This window comes from Sander lucioperca, chromosome 9, assembly GCF_008315115.2.
Source record: "Sander lucioperca isolate FBNREF2018 chromosome 9, SLUC_FBN_1.2, whole genome shotgun sequence".
NCBI lineage: Eukaryota > Metazoa > Chordata > Actinopteri > Perciformes > Percidae > Sander > Sander lucioperca.
The window spans coordinates 7,731,894-7,756,514 of record NC_050181.1 but is presented as its reverse complement, the minus strand read 5'-3'; the positions used below and the strand labels follow the sequence as shown (position 1 = coordinate 7,756,514).

General features: G+C 39.9%; 2 protein-coding genes across 4 annotated transcripts; one reads left to right on the top strand and one right to left on the bottom strand.

Annotated features, from left to right (window-relative positions):
* Positions 1-4,115: 4,115 nt before the first annotated feature.
* On the bottom strand, positions 4,116-15,108 carry LOC116045959 (oxygen-regulated protein 1). Of its 2 annotated transcripts, XM_036005025.1 has the most exons (7): positions 14,777-15,108; positions 12,703-13,392; positions 11,197-11,356; positions 7,448-10,868; positions 7,111-7,369; positions 5,687-6,975; positions 4,116-5,626 (listed from the first exon to the last, which is right to left on the bottom strand). In XM_036005025.1, the coding sequence occupies exons 2-7, from the start codon at positions 13,375-13,377 to the stop codon at positions 4,870-4,872; spliced, it is 6,561 nt and encodes a 2,186-aa protein (XP_035860918.1). In that variant the 5' UTR covers positions 13,378-13,392; positions 14,777-15,108; the 3' UTR covers positions 4,116-4,869. The 2 variants fall into 2 exon arrangements, with proteins under 2 accessions (XP_035860918.1, XP_035860917.1); XM_036005024.1 differs by having other exon boundaries at positions 7,111-10,868.
* Positions 15,109-17,462: 2,354 nt separating this feature from the next.
* Positions 17,463-24,475, top strand: tcea1 (transcription elongation factor A (SII), 1). 2 transcript variants are annotated; one of them, XM_031294005.2, is made up of 10 exons: positions 17,463-17,717; positions 18,843-18,905; positions 18,982-19,087; positions 20,146-20,245; positions 20,435-20,580; positions 20,868-20,924; positions 21,449-21,603; positions 21,781-21,927; positions 22,753-22,824; positions 24,069-24,475. In XM_031294005.2, exons 1-10 carry the CDS (start codon positions 17,643-17,645, stop codon positions 24,075-24,077), a joined length of 930 nt encoding a protein of 309 aa, XP_031149865.1. In that variant the 5' UTR covers positions 17,463-17,642; the 3' UTR covers positions 24,078-24,475. The 2 variants fall into 2 exon arrangements, with proteins under 2 accessions (XP_031149865.1, XP_031149864.1); XM_031294004.2 differs by having other exon boundaries at positions 17,464-17,717; positions 20,432-20,580.
* Positions 24,476-24,621: the final 146 nt, after the last annotated feature.

The window sequence follows — 24,621 nt, the reverse complement described above, 5'->3', positions numbered from 1 at the left end:
TAGTAATGATGACACAGTGATTAGTGATGATTCTCTCTGACCAATCAGTAGCCTGCAGGTTTTCACGTCACCTTTTGGTATCGCCTCAGTTCGCTTGGAACCTCGACGGAGATGATACTAAAAAAAAGTACCTGTTAGCCAGTTCCAGGGACTTTTTTTCATAATGGAAAACCAAAAAAGGCGAGTAGAGTCGAGGCGAGTCGAGCAGGTACCATGTAATGGAAAAACGCCATTTGTTGATGTCATGAAATCACACCATGACAAACCAGTGATGGTTAACTTGCCTTGCACTTGGCAGTAATATTTGTGTTTTTTTTTTTTTAGTTTGGCCTTACCATTAACAAACTTAACATGCTTGACTTCTGTTATACTGCTACATTTGGACATTTCACCTCAGCTAAGCCAAAGGGGGGTGGGGACATTGACATTACACAGGTCACTGTACTGATTTAACACTTCTGGCTCAAGGTCGATACCCCTTTTCATGGCAGATGTTTGCCGTACCCCCTTCATGATCCTCACTGCGAGAGCCTGAGCAGAGGACTCCCCTCTCAGAGTAAACACTTCACCAAATCTACTGGAAGTTAAACGGGGCTGCCGGACTTCCTTCCACATAGGATTCTCTGACTGCTCCCTTGTATGCTCTTCAATTAAACTAGCCAATTCAGAGGTGACTTCTAAACTCTGCAAGTGATAAAACTGGAGGTAATTGGAAACAAACTGTAGGTGTCGTTTAAATGTATAGCCTAACAAGGGGAGTTGTGGGAATGAGGGGGCTTCTGGGTGCTTAATGATTTCTTTGGATATTTCTGGCGGGCACTGATAAGACAGAACTGAACCTTGAGGGACTGGCCCAAAACTTAGAGTCCACTAAAGTTAGGTCGGGTCAGGTCTAACTTGCATATTGCATATTCCAGGTTGAGGTCGAAGATCTCGCAGTTCATCTCCAACAGACAGCACCGCAGGGTCAGGAAGGGATCCTACGAAGACAGGAACCATTAATCATTAAATGTTTTACACATGTCAGTGTCTCTTCTTTTGAACTTGTAGACCATATTTGTATGTCCTAATGAATAAAATGATAAATATACAGCACTTACCTGCGTAGGCTCAATACAGTGTTGATTTGACACTACTGGTGCCTAGGTGCCTTGGGTTTCCTCACCACAAGTTGGTCCCTGGGTTCAGGGCGAATCCCCTGGAGCAAAAAAAAAAAAAAGGGAAAAAATGCAGTCAAAAGTTTCAGAGAATATCAATATTTCCGCACATAAGTCATATTGTAAGTATACATCTACTTAAGTCAGTGTTAGTCACATGTCTAAATACTAGAACTATAAACTATTACTGAGTAGACCATAGAGGATGTTTGGCTAGACCTGAGGGATACACACAAACCTGTGTCATTGGTCGGTGACATGACTTGAGCTCACTGGTGCACGACAGAAGTGTTGGCACGCATTTCTCCCCTGTGAAGCTGTAGTGATGCGTCTGAAATAGGAGTGCAACCACATGATTGCATAACGCCTCTCCAGCAGCACATGAGCAGGAGCATCCATTTAACTGCACCGGTGTAACTGCACGCAGCACAATCTAGACATGGAGAACATACTTCAGAGATAGCTTGAATGTTCAAGCTACAGAGTAAAACTCATCTACATTTAAACTACTTTACACAAGGTAAATCATCTACCAACACAGTTAACATTTACCACATAAACATCAGTGGATTAAGGAACAAAATATGAGAATAGAGAATCTGCAACAGCAGATATAAAACCAAATCTGCAACCGCAGACATGAAACAGAACATTACAAACTGCAACAGCAGATTTGGACACAGAGACACAGAGACAGAGAGAGAGAGAGAGAGAGAGAGAGAGAGAGAGAGAGAGAGAGAGAGAGAGAGAGAGAGAGCATTTTGGAACAGCAACAAGAAACAATAATAATAAAAACACACACACTGAACGCACCTGAACCTGTGCAGGTCTTAAACCATGCTCTATTCATTAGGTGCTACATATTACGAATTTGAGGTGGGCCTATTGTCTGAATCCCAAAATGTAAATCTGGTTAACGTGGTCAGAAAGGTAGGCCTAAGTGTAACAGTCCCATTGATGCAAAAAAAAAGACTACGAAAAGCGAGTTAAGCATGTTGTTGTGCATGGATAGAGCATGATTTCAGACTCAGGCCTGGGCATCCTAGCACTGTAACCTGCAGGGTTTGAGGATCCTCGTTTTTCCTCATAGAACAGTAGCAGTTCGCCCTTCCATATTAACTAAATCTGACAGTAAGAGAGGGAAAGATTATCACAGCATACAGCAAAATGTCTTGGCATTGGTAGCCTATGACAGCCACCCAGCCATATTTAATTAATAATTCTCAACTATGTTCTATCAGTAGCCTGGAGCTTATGTGACATGCTGGCGACATTTACATGTACAGTAGGCAGTGCCTAGCTGCTACCAAGCTATGCTACCCAACATCTTGGGGCTCATCAGGCAAAGTTTCAGAGCCACTGAGAAACTAAATATGTATTCCTACCAATGATTGTAAATAATTTTTTTTCGATTAATTAAAAAGGATGTTTCATCTGACACACATGTATTATATTTATCTGACACATTCATGTGCTATATAAATACACATGACTTTGACATTCATGCTAGCTAGCGATAGCGTGTCAGCGGAATTCAAACACTTACCTCTGTAATTGAAAACGAATTTCTCCCAAAATAACTTGTATGTCTTCCTCAGTTTTGACATTTGAGTGTTCATTTACAATCCGAACCACATTGTCGTAGGTGACTTCAGGCAGGTTGTGGAGAGACTTGGTCCAGCGGTATCTATCGGGCTCCGCCATTGTAAAAAGCTAACCAGAAGAGCGATATCCCCACTCAGAAACGTTATTCCGGTCTTCAATTGTTGCTTGACATAGGCCTATGGAGAGTGGCCAGACTCTCTGTACGAATGAAATGTACGAGTCTGGTAGGACCTGGCTAATGAGACAGGAGATTACTGATGTGATTTTTTTGTATGAAAGGAAAAAAATGCGTTTGGAAAAATACCAAAAATGTATTACACTTACAAATTGTATGTTAAGGCAATCATCTGCGGTAGCTATACACTTATAACCAGGGCTTCAATCACAAACAACAAAGTTTGTGATTCAAATCTCTCTCCTGCAGTGTCATAATGAAGTTCTCACTGAGTCTGGGTTTTTAACTAACTCTATGATAAGAGTAAAAGCAGTCAGAAAATGAGACATTTGCTTACACATGACACTCAGAAAGATAGTTATTCTTGTCAGCATTTGATTTTTTTGCACATTTTCCCCATTTGAGAAATTCCTCTCAGACTAAAGAAAATCTTACTTAAAATGACATCTACAGTACAGATTATGTCATAAAGTTATCAGCTTAATGTCTGTTTGGCCACTTGGGGGCAGCGGAAACAGGTTGTGAACATGTCTATGGTTGTAAACCATGGATGTATTAAGAGAACATGTGAACACATACCGTTTAGTCCAATATTCACTCTCTTTAAGCTCTGCCCCCACTCCCATGTATTAGCATACATCCCGGGTCACAGCATAAATGTCTCTAACAGATAATTAGCTAACTTAAGCTAACTGCCGATGTTTGGAAAACCCCAGAAGGTAGTGTAACAACGCGTACCGCCGTTTCAATGATATTTCCAGAATCCTCAAGTACTCTTCTAATCATCTAGATGACAAGATATTCCGCCCGCTGAATTACAAATATATATGCTTCCAAGTTGTGACTCAGACTCTGTTTACTATCCAGGTAGCCGGTGTGCCGCCATCTTTGTTTTGATTCGGGAAGTTGCAACTCGAGGATGTTTTTTTTTTTTTTTTATGATTCTCGAAATACCTTCAGAGCAAAAGTAGTTGTGTTATTGTTTTGAAACGACCTGGGTTTTTCAAACATTGTTGCTCAATCGTCTTTTAGACAAATTGACCCGAACAAAGAGTGACCCAAATAAACGCAACTGTGTTTTAACAGAAAGCCTGTTACAAACCTGGGGAGTTGAGTTAGAGAGAAGCTGTTTTCTAACAGTTTTAGTAGGCTTTTACAATTACAGTATGAACACAATCTAAAAAATGAAACATGGTTTATTGAATATTGAATTAAAATGATTACAGCTAAAACAAGCTTTGTTAGAAGCTGCCTTATGAATTTAGGAATTTTCTTGTCACAGAATAAACAGTTCTCAATTGGCATACAATAGTCCTTTGTTAAAACCCTGAGAGAATCCACAGTAATCACTGAACATGCATTGCACAGATTCAGAGTTCTAGAAGAATCCAAACAAGCAATAAAAAAATATAACAAGATATCAAATCTGCTTTCCTTGGCAGATACAGTAATTTCTCTGATGTATTGCACTATATTCAATAAGAAACTAATGACTTAGCTACTTGTAGGCCTATGCTTGTAATAATATATACAGTGATGTACAGTCAGGAGAATTGCACCCAAAAATGTTTTAAAAAGTTGTTCATCTGCTGATAATGTTATATTCTATTTTTGATTTTGTAATTACTTAGGCTACTTACTTAATTATCTCTGTGATGGATCTCAGCCACCACCAAAAACACAGCATTGCAGTTAATGTGTGTAAACGTATATTTTTGATTTTATTCAAACATAAATAAGAGGCACAACTCTCTTCAATCACCACACATGTCTGTAGGTCTGGTGGGGCTTTAAGAAAAGTTTTTGTTCATGATTATTTGAGGAAACACAAAACATTTCTAGCTGCATTACAACAAAATAACCATAGCCAAGACTGACAGCACACGCAGGACCAGTGTCTGTGAATATTTCTATGAAATAAATATCCTGCTTTTATAGTATGGGGCAGTATTGGCCACATCTCACAGGTAGCGTGTCAAGGGAGTCTTGTGATTGCAGTACACGTCCTCCTCCACTAGATGTCCGTCTTGCCTTTGCCACAGCTGAGGACTCCCCCTCAGGATGCACTTTACTGTCAGTCATTTTAAACTCAACTGATGCAAATGAAGACAGACTACCATTTTTACTTGCCCAGGTTTTGGACGTATCAATCGTAGGTGACACCCTGAAACCCCTCCCTTTGACACTGCTTACATCTTTTTTCACACTTTTGACACTGGAATCATCCAGAAAGGGGTCAGAATCGCTTCCATGTGGCATGTTGTAGTAGGTGCACTTCGGTGTTAGAGGCTTCGCCATCTCTTCAAGCTCTGATGAGGATATGGCTTCAAGAGGTTTGTGCTGGGATTTCCAATGCGATGGGGAATCCTTGCTAGTGTTCTCCTGATCTGTATCTATAGATGTGCTATCTAAATGACTGTACATTCCCAGGGAGACTGGAGGTGATTTTCTGATGAGGTGATTCTCCTTGAGCAGCCATCTACCTTGGTCGATCAAAACCCCATCATCTGAGTCTTTTTCTGGGGTGAAAGAAATGCACCGTGTGGTCTCTGTGGCAGGTTCGGCATCTGCCTTTTGTGAGCTCGCAGCACTGAAATAAGACAGATCCTCCTTTGAGGCTTTGGTGCCTGAGTCAGAAGAGATCCTCCCTTCACTTTTGAATGGGGCATTTTGCAAGACTTCTGTATTACTTGCAACAGACAGTTTGGAGTTAGCTCGCTTTGCAACAGACAGTTTGGTGTTAGCTCGCTTTGCAACAGACAGTTTGGAGTTAGCTCGCTCCGCATGTGTTCTCCTGTTAGGGATATCAGTCTTACGTCTGCAGAATGGAGAACCCTCTTCTCCACTCTCAGTGACAATATCTACAGACTCCTGAGTTTTATATCCACCACTCTCCGACGTTTCTGGCCTGTAATCAGACAAATCTGAAGTGCTCGGGCTCGGGAGACACTTTAAGCCGTACAAAACATCCTGTCTACTTTTTGGAATAACAGTTAGTTTAGTTTGTGTAACTCGAGCGTTATCTGGCTCTATCCTGATTTTCCCCTGAGTGTCGTACGTGAATATAAGTGAAGAGGACTGCAGGGCAGAGTTAACAAAGTCAAGTAATTCCTGTGATATTTCCGCTGGATGTTGTAGACTGCTGCTTCCTTCCTCGGGAGGCTCCCCTCCCTCATCTATTTCAAGTTCATTAACAGTGTCTGTTCCATTACCTTTATCATCCTCACACTGACCCTCAGAGGAATATTTGGTTGACGATTCAGTGTTGTGTTCTGCTACCTTTGCGTCTCCATTTGCTTCATCACAGCTACTCTGCTGCTGCAAATACGAGGCCTCCTCTAGTAGTTTTTTACCATCTGTACTACTAGTAATACTGTCTGCATCATCAGTACCATTTTCTTCCTGTACCTCATCCTTTGATTCTTGCTCTTCATCCTCGTCTAACCCATCATTTGACTCATTACTTTTGTGTTCTTCATCATCTTCCCTCTCCTCTTCATCTAGCATTTGCCCTGTTTTCATATTTTCTTCAACCTCCTCTACAACTTCTTTCTCTTCTTCTGATTCTTCCTCAAGACTATTTACTGTTTTCTCTAGCTCTTTCCTGCTCTCCTCACCCTCGCCATACCTTTCTTCCTCTTCTATATTCTTATCAATGTCATCTTCTTCCTCTTCCTCATCTGTAGTCCCCCTTTCTTTTATATGTATAACCTCAACGTCCTCACCATCCTCCCCCACCTCTTGTTCTCTCTCTTCTTCCTCCTCATCCTCCTTCTCATTGTCTTCCTCACTAACCACCTCGTCCTCTTCCTCATCTCTTTCCTCAACAACATTTTCTTCATCTTCCTCACCTTTCTCCTCAATAACCTCCTTCATTTCCTCTTCTTTGTTTTCCACCTCAATACATTTCTCTGCTTCCTCCTCAACGTCTTCAGTAAAGGCACCTGTTTCTTGTTCCTCCTCCTCCTCCTCTGCTTGTTCAATATCTCCTACTTCCTCTTCTTCATCTGTCTCTCCAATAACCTCATCTGCTTCTTCCTCTTCCTCTTCCTCTTCCCCCTCCTCCTCAACTTCGTCAATAAAAGCATCCGCTTCTTGTTCCTTCCCCTCTTCCGCTTCTTCAGTATTTCCTACTTCTTCTCCTTCATCTGTCTCCCCAATAACCTCATCTGCTTCTTCTTCCTCTTCCTCCTCCTCCTCAACTTCTTCAATATTTCCTACTTCTTCTCTTTCATCTGTCTCCCCAACAACCTCATCTGCTTCTTCTTCCTCTTCCTCCTCCTCCACTTCTTCAATATTTCTTACTATCTCTCCTTCATTTGGCTCCCCAATAACCTCATCTGCTTCATCTTCGTCCTCCTCCTCCTCCTCCTCCTCCACTTCTTCAATTATATTTCCTACTTCCTCTCCTTGATCTGACTTCTCAATAACCGCATTTGCCTCTTCTTCAATCTCTTCACCTTGCCTCAGCTCAGTTCTACATTCCTCCCCCCTTTCTTCTTCATCAACCTCATACTCCCCTTCCTCTGTCTCCTCAACACCCTCTCTCTCATCTGTCTCTTCAACACTATCATCCTCTCTTGCTGGTTGAACTTCTGCATCCATTAATCCCTCCTCTGCTTCTTCTAATTTCTGCCCCTCTTCCTCTTCATCCACTGTCATCTGTCCCTCTGCCCCTCCATCTACTTCCTGAAGAGATCCCTCCTCCTCCTCTACACTTCCCTTTTCCTTTTCTGATTCCTCCTCTCCCTTGACATCCACTTCTGTCACTGCCCCCTCTTCTGCATCTTCCTTTTCTGCCTTTTCAGTCTCTTCACCACAACCATCATCACCATCATCATCATTATCATAAACTATCTCTTTTGTATGTCCATCCTCTCTGTCATTCACTACCTCCCTATCCTCTATGTGTTCCCCTTCTTCCTTGTCATTTTCTTTCTCTATTAAGGACTCATCTCTTTCTGTCTGGGATATTTTTGATTCTTTATCAGGTTCTTGCTCTGACTCGGTCGTCATCTTGGCCTGTTCAGTATACACAGATTGCATTTTCTTTAAGTTATCTATCTCTCCATTATCATCATCCTGTTTTGTTTGAGTAGTGTCCTCAGCCATGCAGGTAGTGTCAGGCTCAGGTGATTGTTTTGTTTCATCGCTGCATTCTTCAACAAATGTTTCCACATCTTCCTCTGAGTCCGATTGGTTTCTTTCAGTTTCTACAAAAGTGCTGTCCTCTACAGGGTAAAAACTTTTAGCTTGTTGGATTGTTGAAGAAATCTCTGCTCTGAGGTCTTGCGGCATATTTAGCTCATCCATCAGCTCGTCAAGATCCTCAAATGCATCACCCCCTTCGGAGAAAAGATCCAGGGCAAATTCTGTTTCTGAAACTTTGGAAGACAGCGGTTCACTGTCAAGCCTTTCCCTCAGAATCTGGAAATCCTTCCAGCGTTCTCTGAACTGAGAAGATGCTCTGCTCTGTAGATCCGTCAAACTTGCCCTCAGCTCTTCCTCGTCCTCGATGGCAGAAATCTTTTGCAGGGATTCCAACATCAGCATGGCCTCTGAGGGGCTTCTTGATTGGGTGCAGTCTCCCGGCGCAGATCCTGTTAGGTTATCTCGCAGAGTCATCACTGATAAGAATGACACAAAGGCTTTACATGACGAGCCTAACACTGACGCCACTTGTGTTGAGAAATCAGGAAGGCTGTTGGACTTCTCAAGGTTGGATGTTGTGTTGGTTTCAGATGCACTTCTGATGCAGTGAATAGATGAATAAAGTTCCCGCAGGACAGGTTTTATCTTTGCTCTTGAATCCAAAATGTTGGATTTAGATGAAGGTGCTTCATTGTCAGCTGGAACGATGGCCTCTGCAGATTTGTGTGGCTTCAGTCTGTTCTCCTGGTGCACAGGGTCGTCTCTGACACTCGGCATTGAAACACATAAACCTCTCACATATCGTTCATTGTGCAGCAGAGCTGTAGTTTCATGACAATGAGGTACTGATAGACAGGACACTGATGCCTTGACAGCCTCTCCGGGCGATGGATAATACTCATCCTGATGAGTCTGGCATTCACTATTTTCATCTAATTCAGAATCACCGCCTATCTGAAACACAATTTTTGTCCGAGGCTCTGATTCAGCTATGATGGCCTCCTCAGTGTATGGCACTGGGTCTGGGCTGACTTTCTCCAACCAATTCTCAACATATTGGTGGATTTCAGAGGGTGAAGGATTGAGAGAGGGCATCGAAAAACTCTCACTCAACTGTAAAGACTGTTTAGGTGATGGTATTATGTTTCCAGTCATGACTTTGGGCTTGCTAATTGTCTTTTTGTCAGGATAAAGTGATTTTTTGGTTTGTAAAATGTCTGACATGTTCTTCTTCATTTGAGGCCTTCCAGTTGGAGTATTTACATTATGGCCATTATATTTAGCAGCTGCTTTACTCACGTTTTGTCTCTTAGGTGTAGTCATTTTTAAGGCTTCCTCTTTCCTGGGCGTCTTTTCATCTGTACTCACTTTCTTAATTTGAGGCTTTTCTGCTCCTCTACTCTTCTGACCACTTCTAGCACTTTCTGATGAACTTAAAGCCTTTTTTTCCACACTGGCATTGCTGCTGAGCTTGTCTGGAGATGAATGTTTGCTATTATTTGAGGGGCTTACAATGCTTTCCTTTTGTTTTTTACCTGAGCTGCTTGTTGAAGTTGAACTCTTCTGATTCTGAGCAGGTTTAATCATCTTTTTCTTTGTCTCACGTTTAGTTTTGTCTTTTCTTACTGTCTCCTGTATTTGGGAGTTTGTTGCAGTGATCTCATGTGTTGGGGTTGGCTCTGATGACAATGATAACATCTCCTCTTTCTGTCTTTGTAGTGAGTCAGTTGTGGGTGGCTGCCAGCTAAAATCTACATCACAATCATTGCTGGGTGAACGCTGCCCTGAGTCAATGGATGGTTTATTTTCTGTCGCTGGAGTGGCACATTGCGAAGGTTCACCATCTGCGCTATGTTTCTCATTTGCAAAATAGTTGTTGTAGCAGCCTTGACTCTCATAAATATGCATCACGGTCTCTGTAACCTCCATCCCGTTATTCTGTATCTGAAGGACCTCAGCTACTCCTGACGAACTGATAGAGGAGTGGGAGCCTTTGTTGCCCGCCCCTACAGACGCTGTTTTGCGAGGTTTTGGGATTGGCCTTTTGCTGCTGCTGCTGCTGCTGCTGCTGTGTTTGACAACGCAGTATCCTTCAGTTGTCTCACCATCAGGCGTCCTCTCCATGTAGGAATAATGTCCCAGTGTGCTCTTCTGAACCCCTGACTCTCTCACTGTCTTCACACTCTCAACAGACGCCTTCTTCGTAACTTGCGGAGGACCTGGCGTAGGAGTGCATTTGAAACCAGTTTTTGCTTTTCCCAAGGCCGTGGAAGTGTAGCCCTCAAATGCTCGCTCGTCGTTAAAGCCGACACCAGCTCCAGTTTCATCTTCACTGAAGCTAGAGGAATCTTTGGCAACGCCGTTGTTTATGTCAAGTGAGCTGTTGCCCGACGCAGATATCGAGGCACAAACTGTCCCCTTGCTAAGGCTGGAGCGGCTGAGTGTGGTAGTCCAGTGGAGCATCTCTTCCTCTTTAATGGTCAGACGAACTTTCATCTCCACTGTCATGCTGCCATCTTGATTCACACGGAAAGACTTTTCGATGTCATCGTCCTGAGGTACAATGCCAGCATGATGCTCGTTATCTACCCTCCCGGTTCCATGTGTCTCCATTGATTTGTGACGATGGTTGACCTCTGTTTTAAATGATCCGTTGTGGTGAAGCAGGTGGCTGTTTGGGCTTCCATTTCGAGAGTTCTTTATCTGGTTGACAATATATCTCTCTGATGATAAGGAAAAATTCCTTGAGCCTCTTCCACTCGACAAAGATTTGTTGTTCTCTTTGATTGGAGGTGTTTTATGAAAATACAGGTGTTTGTGAAAGAGAGGGGGGGAGACAAAAAGAAGAAAAAAATTAAGGACATTATAAAAGCTTCATGGAGTATTCATATTGTGTTGGTTAGGACAGATAAAACCATAAATGTCAGTTAGATAATTAACAGTTAGATACCATTAGAAAGGGTGTAAGTGCAAGTTTTCATCCTTTCTTTGTGTTCTTTGCATTTTCAATTACTGGCTATGCTATCTTAAATAATAAGATGAGCACATAGACATTTTGCATTAGGACTGTCAAAGGTCGATTTACAGTATGAATTGGTTAACACTCACGAGTTCTGGGCTGCAACATAGATGGTTCCACAGTATCCATGTACATTACTTGTGCCATCTGGCCCGCTCCTTGAAAACTGTAGTTTCCTAATCTGAATGGCTCGTTGCCCGCTGCCACAACAACTCCAGAGCACAGGATAAGTCCTGCAAGACTATCAAGCTAAAATAGGAGCAGAAACACTTTTCATTACACACTAGACACTTTAAATTGGTCACATACAATCACTCATTATATTGGACTCCTAGATACTTGTAAACTGAAAAAAAGACTTTCAATTTGCATCGAAAAAAATTGCTTGACATTTCTTTGGGCCACAAGTTGTCCTAAAACAGACCAGGGATCACAGATGATAAGGCATTTCTAGAGGAATAAGATGCATTTAAAGGTTTGCATTAACAGGAAGCCTGCTCTCGTGCCTTTAGCAGGAAGCCTGCTCCTGTTAAAGGACACATGGAAAGAGGGATTAGCCTATCACTAGGGGGTAGAGAACTTGATAGGACCTCTTAGCACTTCTTGGAAGACTTATAATGTGTAAAATAACAGGGTAAAAGCCTTGATTCCTAATTCCTAAAATACAAGTTACAGTGAAAAGTAAGCCCATAACAGTTGTTTGTTTTAGTTACTTCGGCAGTTTGTGTACATGAATAAAGTATCACTCAGTATTTCAAAGCCTGCTTCAATAAAAGCTCAGTCAGACATTCCACAACTATAAAAATTCATTGTTCCATCAAGTACTTCTTGACGACCTCCAAATCTTGATGCTTCTTTAGACTTTGAAAACTCTGGGACAAGCGAGTAATTGGACCTTGAGTTGAGACTGTTTTGTCAAGAACTGATAAACTCACTGTGTTTTTGTTTGTGTTTATTTGTGTCTGTCTGTTCACAGCTTTCTTCAGCCTTATGGACTATATATACAACTATCCTATTTGTGTAACCCAGACATACATTTGCTTAAAATAGCCTTAAGATCCTTATATAGAAAGTATATTCAAGGACAACTGTTACAGCAGAGGTACCATGGATTCACACTGCATGGTGCTAATTGGAAAGTAAGACTCACCTTGAACTAGGGGGGCGGTAACATAAATATATCCAATCAAAAAAATCACTATAAGCACTGTAACTGTAGCTAGTGGGCAGCTAGCAGAGCAAAATCATAGTAGAACAGTTGTGTTTGGATTTCAGCTGGCAAAAACTTTGTTCACATTTTCAAAAGTAGAGGTTGAGGTCTAATATACTATTATTCCTTTTTCTCTCATCCTCCTCCCTATTTAACAAAGTGGATGAGGGAGGTAAACACTCCTCGCTGAACAGTGTTTTGTCAAACATTGATTTATTTTATTTTTTTACTATTTAAAATGGTGAAAATCATATTCATTGCAGAGCTGTGTGCAGCACATTGATTCCCTCCGCCCCTCAAGCTGCTTAAAATATTTTCAGGAGGTGCCGTAAATCAGCATTGATCCACAATCATTCTCCATTTTCTTTATTTGCTAATTACTTACTCTTCTGCCATCTGTAGAGAAGATTTTCAGCACTGGGAACTGCAGAATTTGGGAAAGGTAATCCAGTAAAGCATCAAATGTTGGTGCTGTTCTTCTCTGCAACACAATTGTGCGTTTAACAGTGGGATCCCTATTCCTAATGACCACAAGCCTCTTTGGTGTCCGTACTGCCACCCTATCAGTGACCTTTGCTGGTCTGTTGGTGGCGACTTCATTCCTTCTGCCAAACTGGGGTCCTTGACGTTTCCGTCGCCCTGCGCTGAAGGGTCTGGTAGTATTCCACGGTACCTGCCGCCGGTTCACTTCATCCAGGTTAAATGGCTTCACCCTTTTCTGATCAGAACACACATAAGATCCCCCATCATGCAAGCCATCTAAAGCCTTAACCAGGTGGGTCCCGCGAGGTGTGGTGATGGTCCTCACTCCAAATGGCAGTGGCACTTTTTTGGAAAGAGCGTCTAGTAGAGCATCAAATGTCTTGAAGGTGCGGGCATTGATGACCATGCGATGCCCACTGAATTTATAGTCACCACTTTTGTAGAAACATACTCTTTTAGAAGATGAGGGCTCAGAGGTTGGCTGTAAGGGTCGGGAGGGTAACGTCTGCCCACTGCCGGAGGACAATTCCTGAGCAGGCGGCTCCTGGGCCTCCTCCTGGACGGGTGTGTTGCTCATATTGTGTGGAGGTGGCTGGAAAGAAAGCAGAAAGAGAGACAGAAAGCTGATCATTTGTTACTGTTCAAATTATGTAAGTTGTGCATTAAATGCTCCACTTTGTCTTTTGAGTGTCAAACAGATTAATAGGTAAGATCGTAGTTCTGATAATAATGTAGAAATGTTGTCTACCTTTCCCCCTGAGCCCTGTACAAAGACCATACAACCATGTTGGACTCAAAGTCAGTCCAGTTTCTCTCTGATTTGATGAAGCCAACATGTGTAAAGGGGTGCACTTTCTGCTTTTCCTTAAAATGCAGCACTCTAAACACTTATTACACTAAATGAAATCTAAAAAGTAACATTGCTAATAAACAGTGCAACAAAGGAACTCCTACAACCTCTTTGCTTTTCTTAAAGAAGAAAAATAATTTAATTTAAGGAGTCCTGAGGCAAAAGGGATTGCCTATTCTTCAGTTTCCCTATAGATTAGTCAAAATATCAATTTACAAATGGATCCATCCTCACGCTCCCATAATCCTGAATGACAAACATTAAACAAATAATACGATCACATTTAGATTCGCACTGCTTCTTTTCAAAATAAAATGCACACCAGCTTGTGATAACAAATGGTTGTCTACAGGTGTGGGATGTGACGTATCAAACAAAGGGGCCCTACCCAAATACAGCACTAAACTCTTAACAATCGTTCTTTTTTTCAGAGGGAGTCATGTCTCCTAATTGTCTTGTTGTGATTTGTTTTTTTTTTACAATCACCACGAAAGATCCAGTTAAACAGTGATGAGAAATTTGTGTTAGATTTGTCCATCATCATCTCAAAATGGAGAACACATGAGCACTCGAATCAACACTGTAAGCAGAATACGTTTACTGTGTCATTTAGGAAATAAACTAGAACTAGAAACATGCATGCACAACATTACATTTTTACTGAAGTAACGCCGACATACTGTGTATGGTCAGTGTAAATTACGTGTATACATTGTACGGTAAATTGTAAAATAATATAATAATATAATTGTATAAATACAGCACAGTAGAAGAGAGCATCATTTGTAAACTACATTAAGAGATAACACCTTATGTAAGAGCACTGAGCCTCTGTTGTTTAACCTGTTCTAGCTGTTGCATAACGTATGTAATAATCTACCATAATGGGGAAAATAGTCTGTCTGAAGAACAATGTTTTATAACAGATTCTACATCATTAATGATAAAACAATAACCCACATTGTTACTGTGAACAACACAACAAGTCTAACTAAATGTAGACTTAGAAAGAGTTACAATACACAACTTGAAACAACAAGTAATCAGACAAATTACACCCTGTAGATACTAAAATAACTGACTTGTAAACAAACATGTCAAGAGAAATGCAATGAACAAGACTTACTGTATATCTCACATTTCACCTTAATTATAGCGGCTAAACAACAGAAAGTGTGCATCCGTTATTCCTCCGAGCACTGGTCAAAGCCTCTCAGTAGCATTGGAGGGCTATTTTGGGACTTGCAACATCAGGGCCAATTTGCTTAATCTTTGCTCACACCTAATTAGCATATCAAGATAACAAATGACGGAAACAGAGGAACTGTATTGCTGCATACAAAACTTTTAGTAGTATAAGATTCAATCACAAATGGATGGCAATATTGTAGGATTTAAATCTTATTTGGCCAACTGACAGTTTTACATTATGGCTAATGATATCCTGTAATTCTCTATAAAAAAATAATAATAAAAATAATAATAAAATGTTACAAAAGCCCTCTCTGCCTCATCAGCCTTGAATTTATCACTTTTTATTTGCACAAAAAGACAAAGTGAGAAAGTAACGGAGTGAATGAGTACAGTAAAAGGATTAGTGAGCACCAGAATAATCAAAGTAAAGAGGAAATGGTGAAAGTTCATGAAGGTAAAACAATATTAGTAATTTTTTACTGCTTCCAACAGATACCACTGGTGGCTAGGACTGTTTTTCATTTGCAAGCAGCCTGCATAATCAGATTTTAGAAGTCTTGGCCTAATAGGGATTAGGTTAAAGATTTTGCGCACTCGCTGACAGCATGAGGCAGAATAGGGTCTTAAGAGAGCACTTTTACCTCACAGCAGGTATTGGAAATCCACCATGAGAACATGCAATGTATCAGTTTTTGCACGTGTTGAATATCCTGGTGAATGTAATTAATAAGAAATATGACCATAATTTTGGAAATACTGCAGCCTTGTATCCAAACTTGGAAGGCCAACCCAGTATATCCAAACATTTGTACCATGTTGTAGATTTTTGTTGAGTGGCTAATGATTTAATTGTATCCGGGGTTAGAGCTGTGTCACTATACTGCAGTTACAAGACACTGGGCCAATTACCAGCTGCCTCTGACAAAGTAAAAGCTGCTAATACCTCCCACGCGCACATGCAGTGTCCTGGATAATGGAGGAAGGGCCTGTGTAGGTCAAATATATCCAATATATGGAACAGTTCTATTACACCATGTATTCAAAGTGTGGATAAGCATCAAATAAAAGCTTCATGAATACTTTTGCTATTGTGTTACCATTAGTTATTGCAAACTGATGAAACAATGTGAATTTTGGCACAGTATTGTGCCTTTTTGTACTGTATATTGTATATGTTCATTTACTGTAATTAGCAGCACATTGCATGTTTTGCTCCGTTTAATAATTCCAATACTACTGCAGTATTACTACTGCAACATTCAGTCACTAGGTGGTAATGTCACATGCTGATCTGTTTGGATTAGTAAGATCCAAATTAGCGAGTCAAACAGTGCCACATTCATGCAGTAGTTCAACAGTGTGCCATCATCGTGGCCTAGCTCCTGCTACTCAAAGGTCACAGGTTTAATCTGCACAACATACTGTACATGCCTTCATCAAGAGCCATAAGTCCTACCAAAGGCCCTTAGGAAGACTAAAACTCTTTCACCGACTGGTGATTACAATAATAATAACAATTAATAAAACAGTGATAACTGTCAACTGCTGCCTGGAGAAAAAATACTATTTGTACACCCTATGTACCTGCAACTGTTTTATTCCAGGAGTGAACATGTCAACAGTGCCAAACAAGTACTGACACAATGTTTCAACAAAAACCTATATCAGTGTTTTTCAACCTTTTTGGCTTTAAACCTTAATGATATGACCTAGTCTACCAAAATATTATGTTTTATTTGCATAACTTTTAGAGATCAAATGAGGTAAATTAATATGGTAATTAACAAGAAATAAAGATTAAAATACATACTTTTTGTATGGCATGAGTGTTTTTTTTTCTGCTTCCCTATCCTGTTAATTGTTTTTGAATGTTAATTGTGATCCCTGTTAAACGAATTATTATTTTCATTATCGATCATTCTGGCAATTATTTTCTTGATAAAGTGGTTGGTGTAAAACGTATGAAATACATACATACATAAAATGTATATATACATCATTTAATAATCAGAAATAAAATGAAAACATCCCACCACAGTCCCAAACCCAGTTGAATTATATGTAATGCCATAAAATATGTAAAAATAAATGAGGAAAAAAAAATCACATTGACATGTTTGCCATTTTTTTGCCTACAAAATAGGTTAAAGGATTACTAAAATTGTTGCCATTTCATTTCCGGTCAATCGAAATCGTTTCATTAACCATTTAAACGTTCCATCTGATTAACTATTAATGTGAAAAAAAAGGGAAAGCCCAGACATTTATTTGAGAAATTGAAAGGTTTCCAACTCCATTGTTGATCCGAGCAGAGATAAGTGGCACGTCGACGCCATCTAACGACAGGTAGCGATATTGTCATAATACGGGCTTTGTTTTGGTAGCAGGAGGACGTATAATAAAAATAATAATAGTAACAATATGTGTGTGCAGAACTCTAGAGGGAATATAGAGGTATATCTGGGTATTCATAAGGAAGTGTCCCTTTTTCTGATTAATGCACTGAGTGGTAAATACCATAGACATAATAGAAACTCTCTATTATGTCTATGGTAAATACTACTTAGTGCTCTGACAACTCCCCATGCCCCCAGAGTATGGTGAGGAATCTTAAATTCCGTCTCGATTAACTCCCCCTGAACTCATCATGCATCAACTACTCAGGTCTGCTACACGGCGGTGTGCGGTCCCCGGTCCCTCAAGTAGACGCCGCCGCTTTCCCTTCAGTCTCGTGTTCTTTGTCGCGATTTTTCTTTTCCATTTGCTCCTGATTTTTGGATTTCATTAGATCAGTCAATATGGGCAAAAAGGAGGAAGATGAGATCATCAGAATTGCAAAGAAGATGGATAAAATGGCGCAGAAGAAAAACGGGGTGAGATGTCTGTGGAGAATGGATGCTTACCTGCCTGCTGCTTAGCCGATCAGGCTGATGTTGATGTGCAGCTAACGTTTGGCGCTAATGGGCTGTTATGTGGTTAGCTGTCGACTTTCCAGCTAAATGATCATCTAGGCAGTTCAGTCATTGTCAACACAATTCTGCACCAGTGTGTCATTTCACTAGAGTATTTTTCCCAACCCTGAACTACACGGTTAACCTGGAAAATAAGTTCCACGGCTAGGGCTAGGTGTGACTTACTGGCTAGCTGCAAATTAGCTAGCTTGCAAGTCTGTTTATCTGAACGGCTGTTCTATGGGTTGCTAGCAGCTAGCAACATAGCAGCTCACTAGCCCTTGTGCCTTGCAGCGCAATAACATGTTGGATTTGGCCATTGTAAGACTAGCGAAATTAAGTAGCTAGTTAAGAAACAAAATCTGAAATAAAATGACACAACTATCGTTAAGATTTCTGTTGTGTTTTGGGATTTTCCAAGCGGCTAAGTAGATAGTGCGTTGACTGTTACGGACGGGTTTAGCGTCAACAACTCTTAGCAGCCTAGCTAAGTTACTGTTATTGTACACCATGTGATCTAAAGTCAATGGGTCTACAACAATTATCGATTACTGTGTTATAAAGTGACTATAATGCCATCACAATTTCACAAGACCCAAAGTGATATATTTATTTATTTATATATCTTACGTCCAGCCAAGAGTCCAGGACCGAAAGTTGACGTTATTCAATTTACTATAATTTAAAACCAGAAAAGCAGCAAATACTCACATTTGAGAACCTAGTAACGTTGCAAGTTTGTAATTGTATCTTGAAAAGTCACTCAAACGATGAATCCATTATCAAAACATTTGGTTTCATTTGTCTGTCAGTCGACTAACGTTAGTCAGTTGTTTCACTTTCAAACGTTAATGTTCAACTTCCATCCGAAATATATTACTTTTTATACCAAGAATATCAACTAGTTGACAATTTTGTTTACTTACTAACATCTGACATATCACTGTTAATAAATAGCACTTAACGTCCGTAGAATAAGTCATCAGAAACCAAGACTTATGTGAAATCTGACCAAGCTCACTCCATCCCCTCTTCTCTCTTCTGCAGGCCGGGGCTTTGGACTTATTGAAGGAGCTGCGAAGTATCCCCATGACTCTCGAGCTGCTTCAGGTACCTGGCTCATTTCTTCTTAACCCTCACTGTCAGTGCTCAAAACCTGAAGCACTGACACAATGTCTTTCCACAGTCTACCAGAATTGGGATGTCCGTTAACGCCATCCGCAAGCAGAGCACAGACGACGAGGTGACATCCCTAGCCAAGTCCTTGATCAAATCATGGAAGAAGCTTTTAGGTAATTTTTGCTTTTAAGTTCTACTCAAACGTGCAAACTTGTTTTGTTATTTGTCATTTTTCTAAGGAGATCTTTTGATGTCCCGAGCTGTTGTGCATGATTGTACTGGAGCCAATCACAGCTTTTTTTTGTAACTGATTGGCTTTATGGAAACCCAGGCCAATTTTGATCCTTTGCTTACTGTAACACATCACACTCTGGGTATACAAGCTGTCAAACATGTCCTGTTTGAGTTTCTTAAATCACTTCCATCTATTCTCAACCCACAGTGTTGTGAGTAAGTGAGGTGTTCAGCAGCACAAACAAATGGACAGCAGTTTCAGTGAAGACATCCACACTGACGGCAAGCGTCAGCCAGAGAAGATTTAAGATTTTTATAAAGGTTGTGATTTATTGTGTAACATAGGCATAATATCATAAATGATATTGTTCGTATTTGATTTTTGCTGCTGAAATTAAATTTAAAACAGATCTCATAAGGGTTTATGGGATGTGTTTTTAAATGTACTGTTATTTCTGTAATGTTATGCCCAAGGGTTTATTCTAATATTGGCTATTTACATCATTACCACTAATGTTATTACTACTTCATTGTGTGATTTTACAAATGTATGACTAAACAGACACATATTAGAGAAGATGATGTTTTAGAAAGGTAACGATCTCGCAAAGCTACTACCTCATATGGCGATATATTCCCGCTTTGCTTCTACTTCAGTGACACAACGTACCTGGTTCGATTCCTACCAAGGACCATTGTTGCATGTCTCTTTCTATGTTTACAGTCTGCATCAACTACTAACTGATTTTGAAAGGCCAAAGAATCGGGCATTCTTCTCCACACACATTTTATGAAGAAACGCCATACAACCATACAAAACATGATAGGGAACCATTTAAGGAAAGCCGTGAGACTGGCTTTTTGTTCTTAATGCAGAGCTATTCAGCTGTCAAGCACATGGAAGTATTGCCTTTACTCATTTTAATGTTGGCCTTCTCTTGTGTCACTTTCTTATGGTGTTTTCTTACTTGCTTGATTTCTGCCACTTGTGCTCCAGATGAGCCTGGTGGTGGAGAGAAACCTTCAGATGAAAAGAGAAAAGAGCCAACAACGCCTGTTTCTCCCTCGCAGGGAAGCCCAGAGGCAAAAGAAGAAAGGTAACAAGAAACATAATAGTATTTCTTTCAACGTTTACCATTAACGTTTAACATTACTGAGCGTCAACGCACATTTTTTTTTGCCATTTGGCTGCAAAAATGAAATGCATTTTATTGACTTTTCGTATATCTTTTTGAAATGTGGTTTGCTTCAGCTGAAGTTCTCTTCTCTCATTGCTCCCATAGCAGCTCCAGCAGTAACTCCAGCAGCAAGAGTGAGCCCGCTGAAGTTTCAACCAACACATTGATCAACACCTTTCCTCGCGCCCCCAGCACCTCCGACTCTATCAGAATCAAGTGCCGAGAGTTGCTGGCCAATGCTCTGCAGGCTGGAGGTAACATTTTCAACATTTATTTGTTGTTTATTTGAATAGGGACAGATACAAAAAACATAGATTATTACATAAAGAACAATCCGATGCTTGTATCACAGTGTTTATAGCCATGGCTAATTCGCAACACCTGTCCCTAGAAGGGCTTTTAACAGTTAAAATAATAAAGGAGTCAAATTTTTACATAGGACATATGTTATTGTGGTTGGTTACTATTGGCTTTATTTACATTATTTCTACATTATATTTATGCCCACCTTCTGACATTTTTTCTTTTTTTTTTCTTTCAGATGATTATATTGCTATTGGTGCTGATTGTGATGAACTTGGAGCACAGATCGAGGAAGATATCCTTTACATTGAATGGAAAATGTGTTTGAAGCAGATGTTTGTGTTTTAAATTACTTTTATAATTGGTTTTGAGATGCCAGTGATATAAATAAGCACATTAGTGCTGTGACTCATCATTTATTAATCTTCTAATCGTAATTTAGTTTTCTTAAACAATTAATTTCATAGTCTATATTATTTTAAAAAAAACTGGTGAAATACCCATTTCCAACAATTTCCTGTGCCAAAGGTAATGTCTTTGGACTTTAAATTATTTGTTTTGTCTGACCAACAGTCTAAATCCCTAAAGAAGTAGAAAACCAAAAAAAAATCCTCACTTTTGAGAACTTAAAAGCGGAAAATATTAAGCATTTTAATTATCAGAATTTTGCTCGTTTTATTTTTAGCCAACCAGCTAACCAGTTAATCCACTTAATGTTTCAACACAAATACACCTAAAGGTGCGTAGTTTTAGGCTCTACTTTTTATAATGATGGATGAAAAATACATTGCCCAATTGTATTCCTTGACCTGCTATCACTTATCTTTCAAGAGTTTAAGAACACAGACATGAAATACAAGAATCGCGTGCGGAGCCGAATCTCGAATTTGAAGGATATGAAGAACCCTAATTTAAGGAGGACTGTGCTATGCGGGAGCGTAACCCCCGAGCGGATGGCTAGGATGACCGCAGAGGTGTGTTGGCTGTTGGTGGCTTAATCTTAAAGATCCTGGAATTGGCACACTGTCAGTAGTATAGTTATTCCAACACTGTTGTTGCAAATTCTTGGTGTAAATATCTTGTTACAGCAGTAACAGATATACAGTAATGTACTTAAAGGCATCATAACTGACATTATTGTGTTTCTGTAGGAAATGGCCAGTGATGAGCTGAAGGAAATGAGAAAGAATTTGACCAAAGAGGCTGTCAGGGACCACCAGATGGCCACCACTGGAGGCACTCAGACTGATCTATTCACCTGTGGCAAGTGCAAGGGGAAGTGCTGCACCTACACACAGGTACAGATTGTCATTTGTGCTTTTTTTTTTTAACAAGCAATTTGCGGTAACGGGCTAAATCCCCTATTCCAGGCGTATGAGGTGCTGCCATCAGGCAGAAGATGCAGGGTGCCGTCCTTACAAACCAACCGGGCTCGCAAATCATTTATTCCTACCAGCATTACACTACTGAATAAGTTGGGGAAAATAACTTGATCCTTTCTGTGTGATAATACTGCACTTTGGTATAATATTAAAATGTCACTGATGATGTTGCACCTTACTATTGATAGCCCACTAGTGCTAATGATACTACACTTTACTATTTTATAATGTAGAGATACTTGGTGTTGTGTATTGTTGTTGTGCGGGGGCGAGGGAGGGTTTAGTGGACCTGTTGTTGTCTGTTGTCTGTCTGTCTATCTGATGAGCTGTATGGTGCAAGATGAATTTCCGAAAGGATCAATAAATGTCTATCTATCTATACTTTATTTGAACTGTGGCAATAAGAGAAGGATGTTATGGTTGATGGTAAAATTGGTTTAACAAGAGATTACATATCCTTTGGAAAGTATGTGCAAAGTTATAGGTGTGGATATAATTCATTTCAGCACTGTTGTAGACATCACGATTTAGCTCCTCTGTTGAAAAAGTTGATGTAAATGAATTGACTCAATGTACATGGTTTGGTCAATATTGATATGACTGCATGCTCATCAGGTAACCTAAGTGCAAATTGGTGACTTGTGATTTTTCCATGATTTAGAGGCAGTTTTTGACAGCAGCCCTGCTTGTTCAGTACGATATTGTAATAAATGGTTTGTGCATGTTTTTTGTCATTCCCAGGTTCAAACTCGCAGTGCTGATGAGCCAATGACCACGTTTGTCTTCTGCAATGAATGTGGAAATAGATGGAAGGTATGTTGGTTAAAGTGGGCTTTGTTGACTCAGTCCTGGAACGCATCCGTTAACTCTGCATCAAGTCTTTGTATGTTATCGTTCAAGTTGTATGTGTCTCCACATAATATGCGAGCATCAATATTTTTTGCAGATGTGTTGGTTCCAAAAAGACTTTAGGCCAATTTGGTCCTTGTCCACTCTCCATGCAGACTTCACCTGCACACCTTACAAATTAAAGCTGAAACGATTAGTTAAGATAATTAGTTAATTCATTAGTTAGATTCATCAATTAGTCGATGAGCAGAAAATGTGTCTGCAACAAAACTGATAATTGATTTACCTTTTTTATTTCATTTATCAAGCAAAAATCAAAACATTCTCTTTTTCCGGTCAGTGTTGCCAACTTTTCCATTGAAAGTAGCTAGCACTAGCTCCAAAGGTCGCTAAAAGTTGCCAGAAGACGCCATATGCTCATTTGCATGTTAGTGGCGTCATTGCGTGTCATTTGCGTAAACCTTAGTGGCTGTGTCGGCTGACTGCCTGCTGCTTACTGTGCGAGGGGAGAGGAAGAGAGAGAGTTTATGGGGTTTTCAGAAGAGCTGTGGCCTGTGATTACTCTGAGCAGCATGTATGGGAATGAACTACAATATAATATATCTCATTTTTCCCATGATGATCTGAAGTCGCTAAATTTGTCACTAGTCGCTTTTTAGAAATAAAGTCGCTGAGAGAGTCTGAAAAGTCGCTAAATTTGGCGAGAAAGTTGCCAAGTTGGCAACACTGATTCTGGGGTTTAAAATGAAAAAATAAAAAAATAAAAAGATTTGCTGCCTTTTGTTTTATATTATTGTAAATTGAATATCTTTGGGACTGTTGGTCAGTCCTTTGTTTTTGTTTTTTTTACATTTAATAGACCAAACCATTTTTTTATTTAATAAAAAAATTATTAAATGGTTAAATGTTGATATTAATAGAGGTTGACATGACTCATCTATCAAGGGTAAATACTGTGCTTTTTTAATTAATTTACACCATAAATGTAACCAATGCAATATCCTTAGGAACCCCTAGTAATGTTTGAGAGGGCAAACAAATAAAGAAAAGAAATTTAAGCCTACATAGGACTGGGTCAGATAAATGTCAGTGTTTGTTGACAGAATTTGATTCCCAGCTTTTTTTTATTCATTATATTATTTATAATCATCAGTGTTCATCATTAATATTCCAGTATCTGGGTATTAATTTGTGTTTTTGTGTCCTAGTTCTGCTGAATCTACACGGCACTTCGACAAGTAGCAACATTTCTGGACCAGGTTGTGTCTCTCTGCAACAGATTGGAGCTTTGTATTTTGTTGTACATAGTACACAACATGCCATACAAAGATGCCACAGGTTACCGTTTGAATAAATATCCTGTTCATAGATTGAGCTTATTGTCAGTCCCCCAATGCCCTTCCCCCAAATCTTTTACTATTGTTATTAGTTGTTTTGTCACTGTCAGATATATGCGATCAATCTTGTCTCATTCTCTTTTATCTGCATTTTTTATATGTAGTTTTAACACTTTGGACAATGTTGATTTGCTTTTCCCTTACAACATTGCATTGTTTTATTTAATTTCCCAATAAAAGTGTAATCCATTTGATTAAAAAGAAGTGTTTTTCATTAGTCTTCGGTCTCCTCTGGTTACTGTATGTGAATCTTGAGCATTATACTGATGCAATTAAGGATCTGAGAGGACAAACACTGTGTGTTATTGGTGGAATATTCATCACATCAAAGCGAATGCTGATGTGTGCATATTAATCTGTCTAC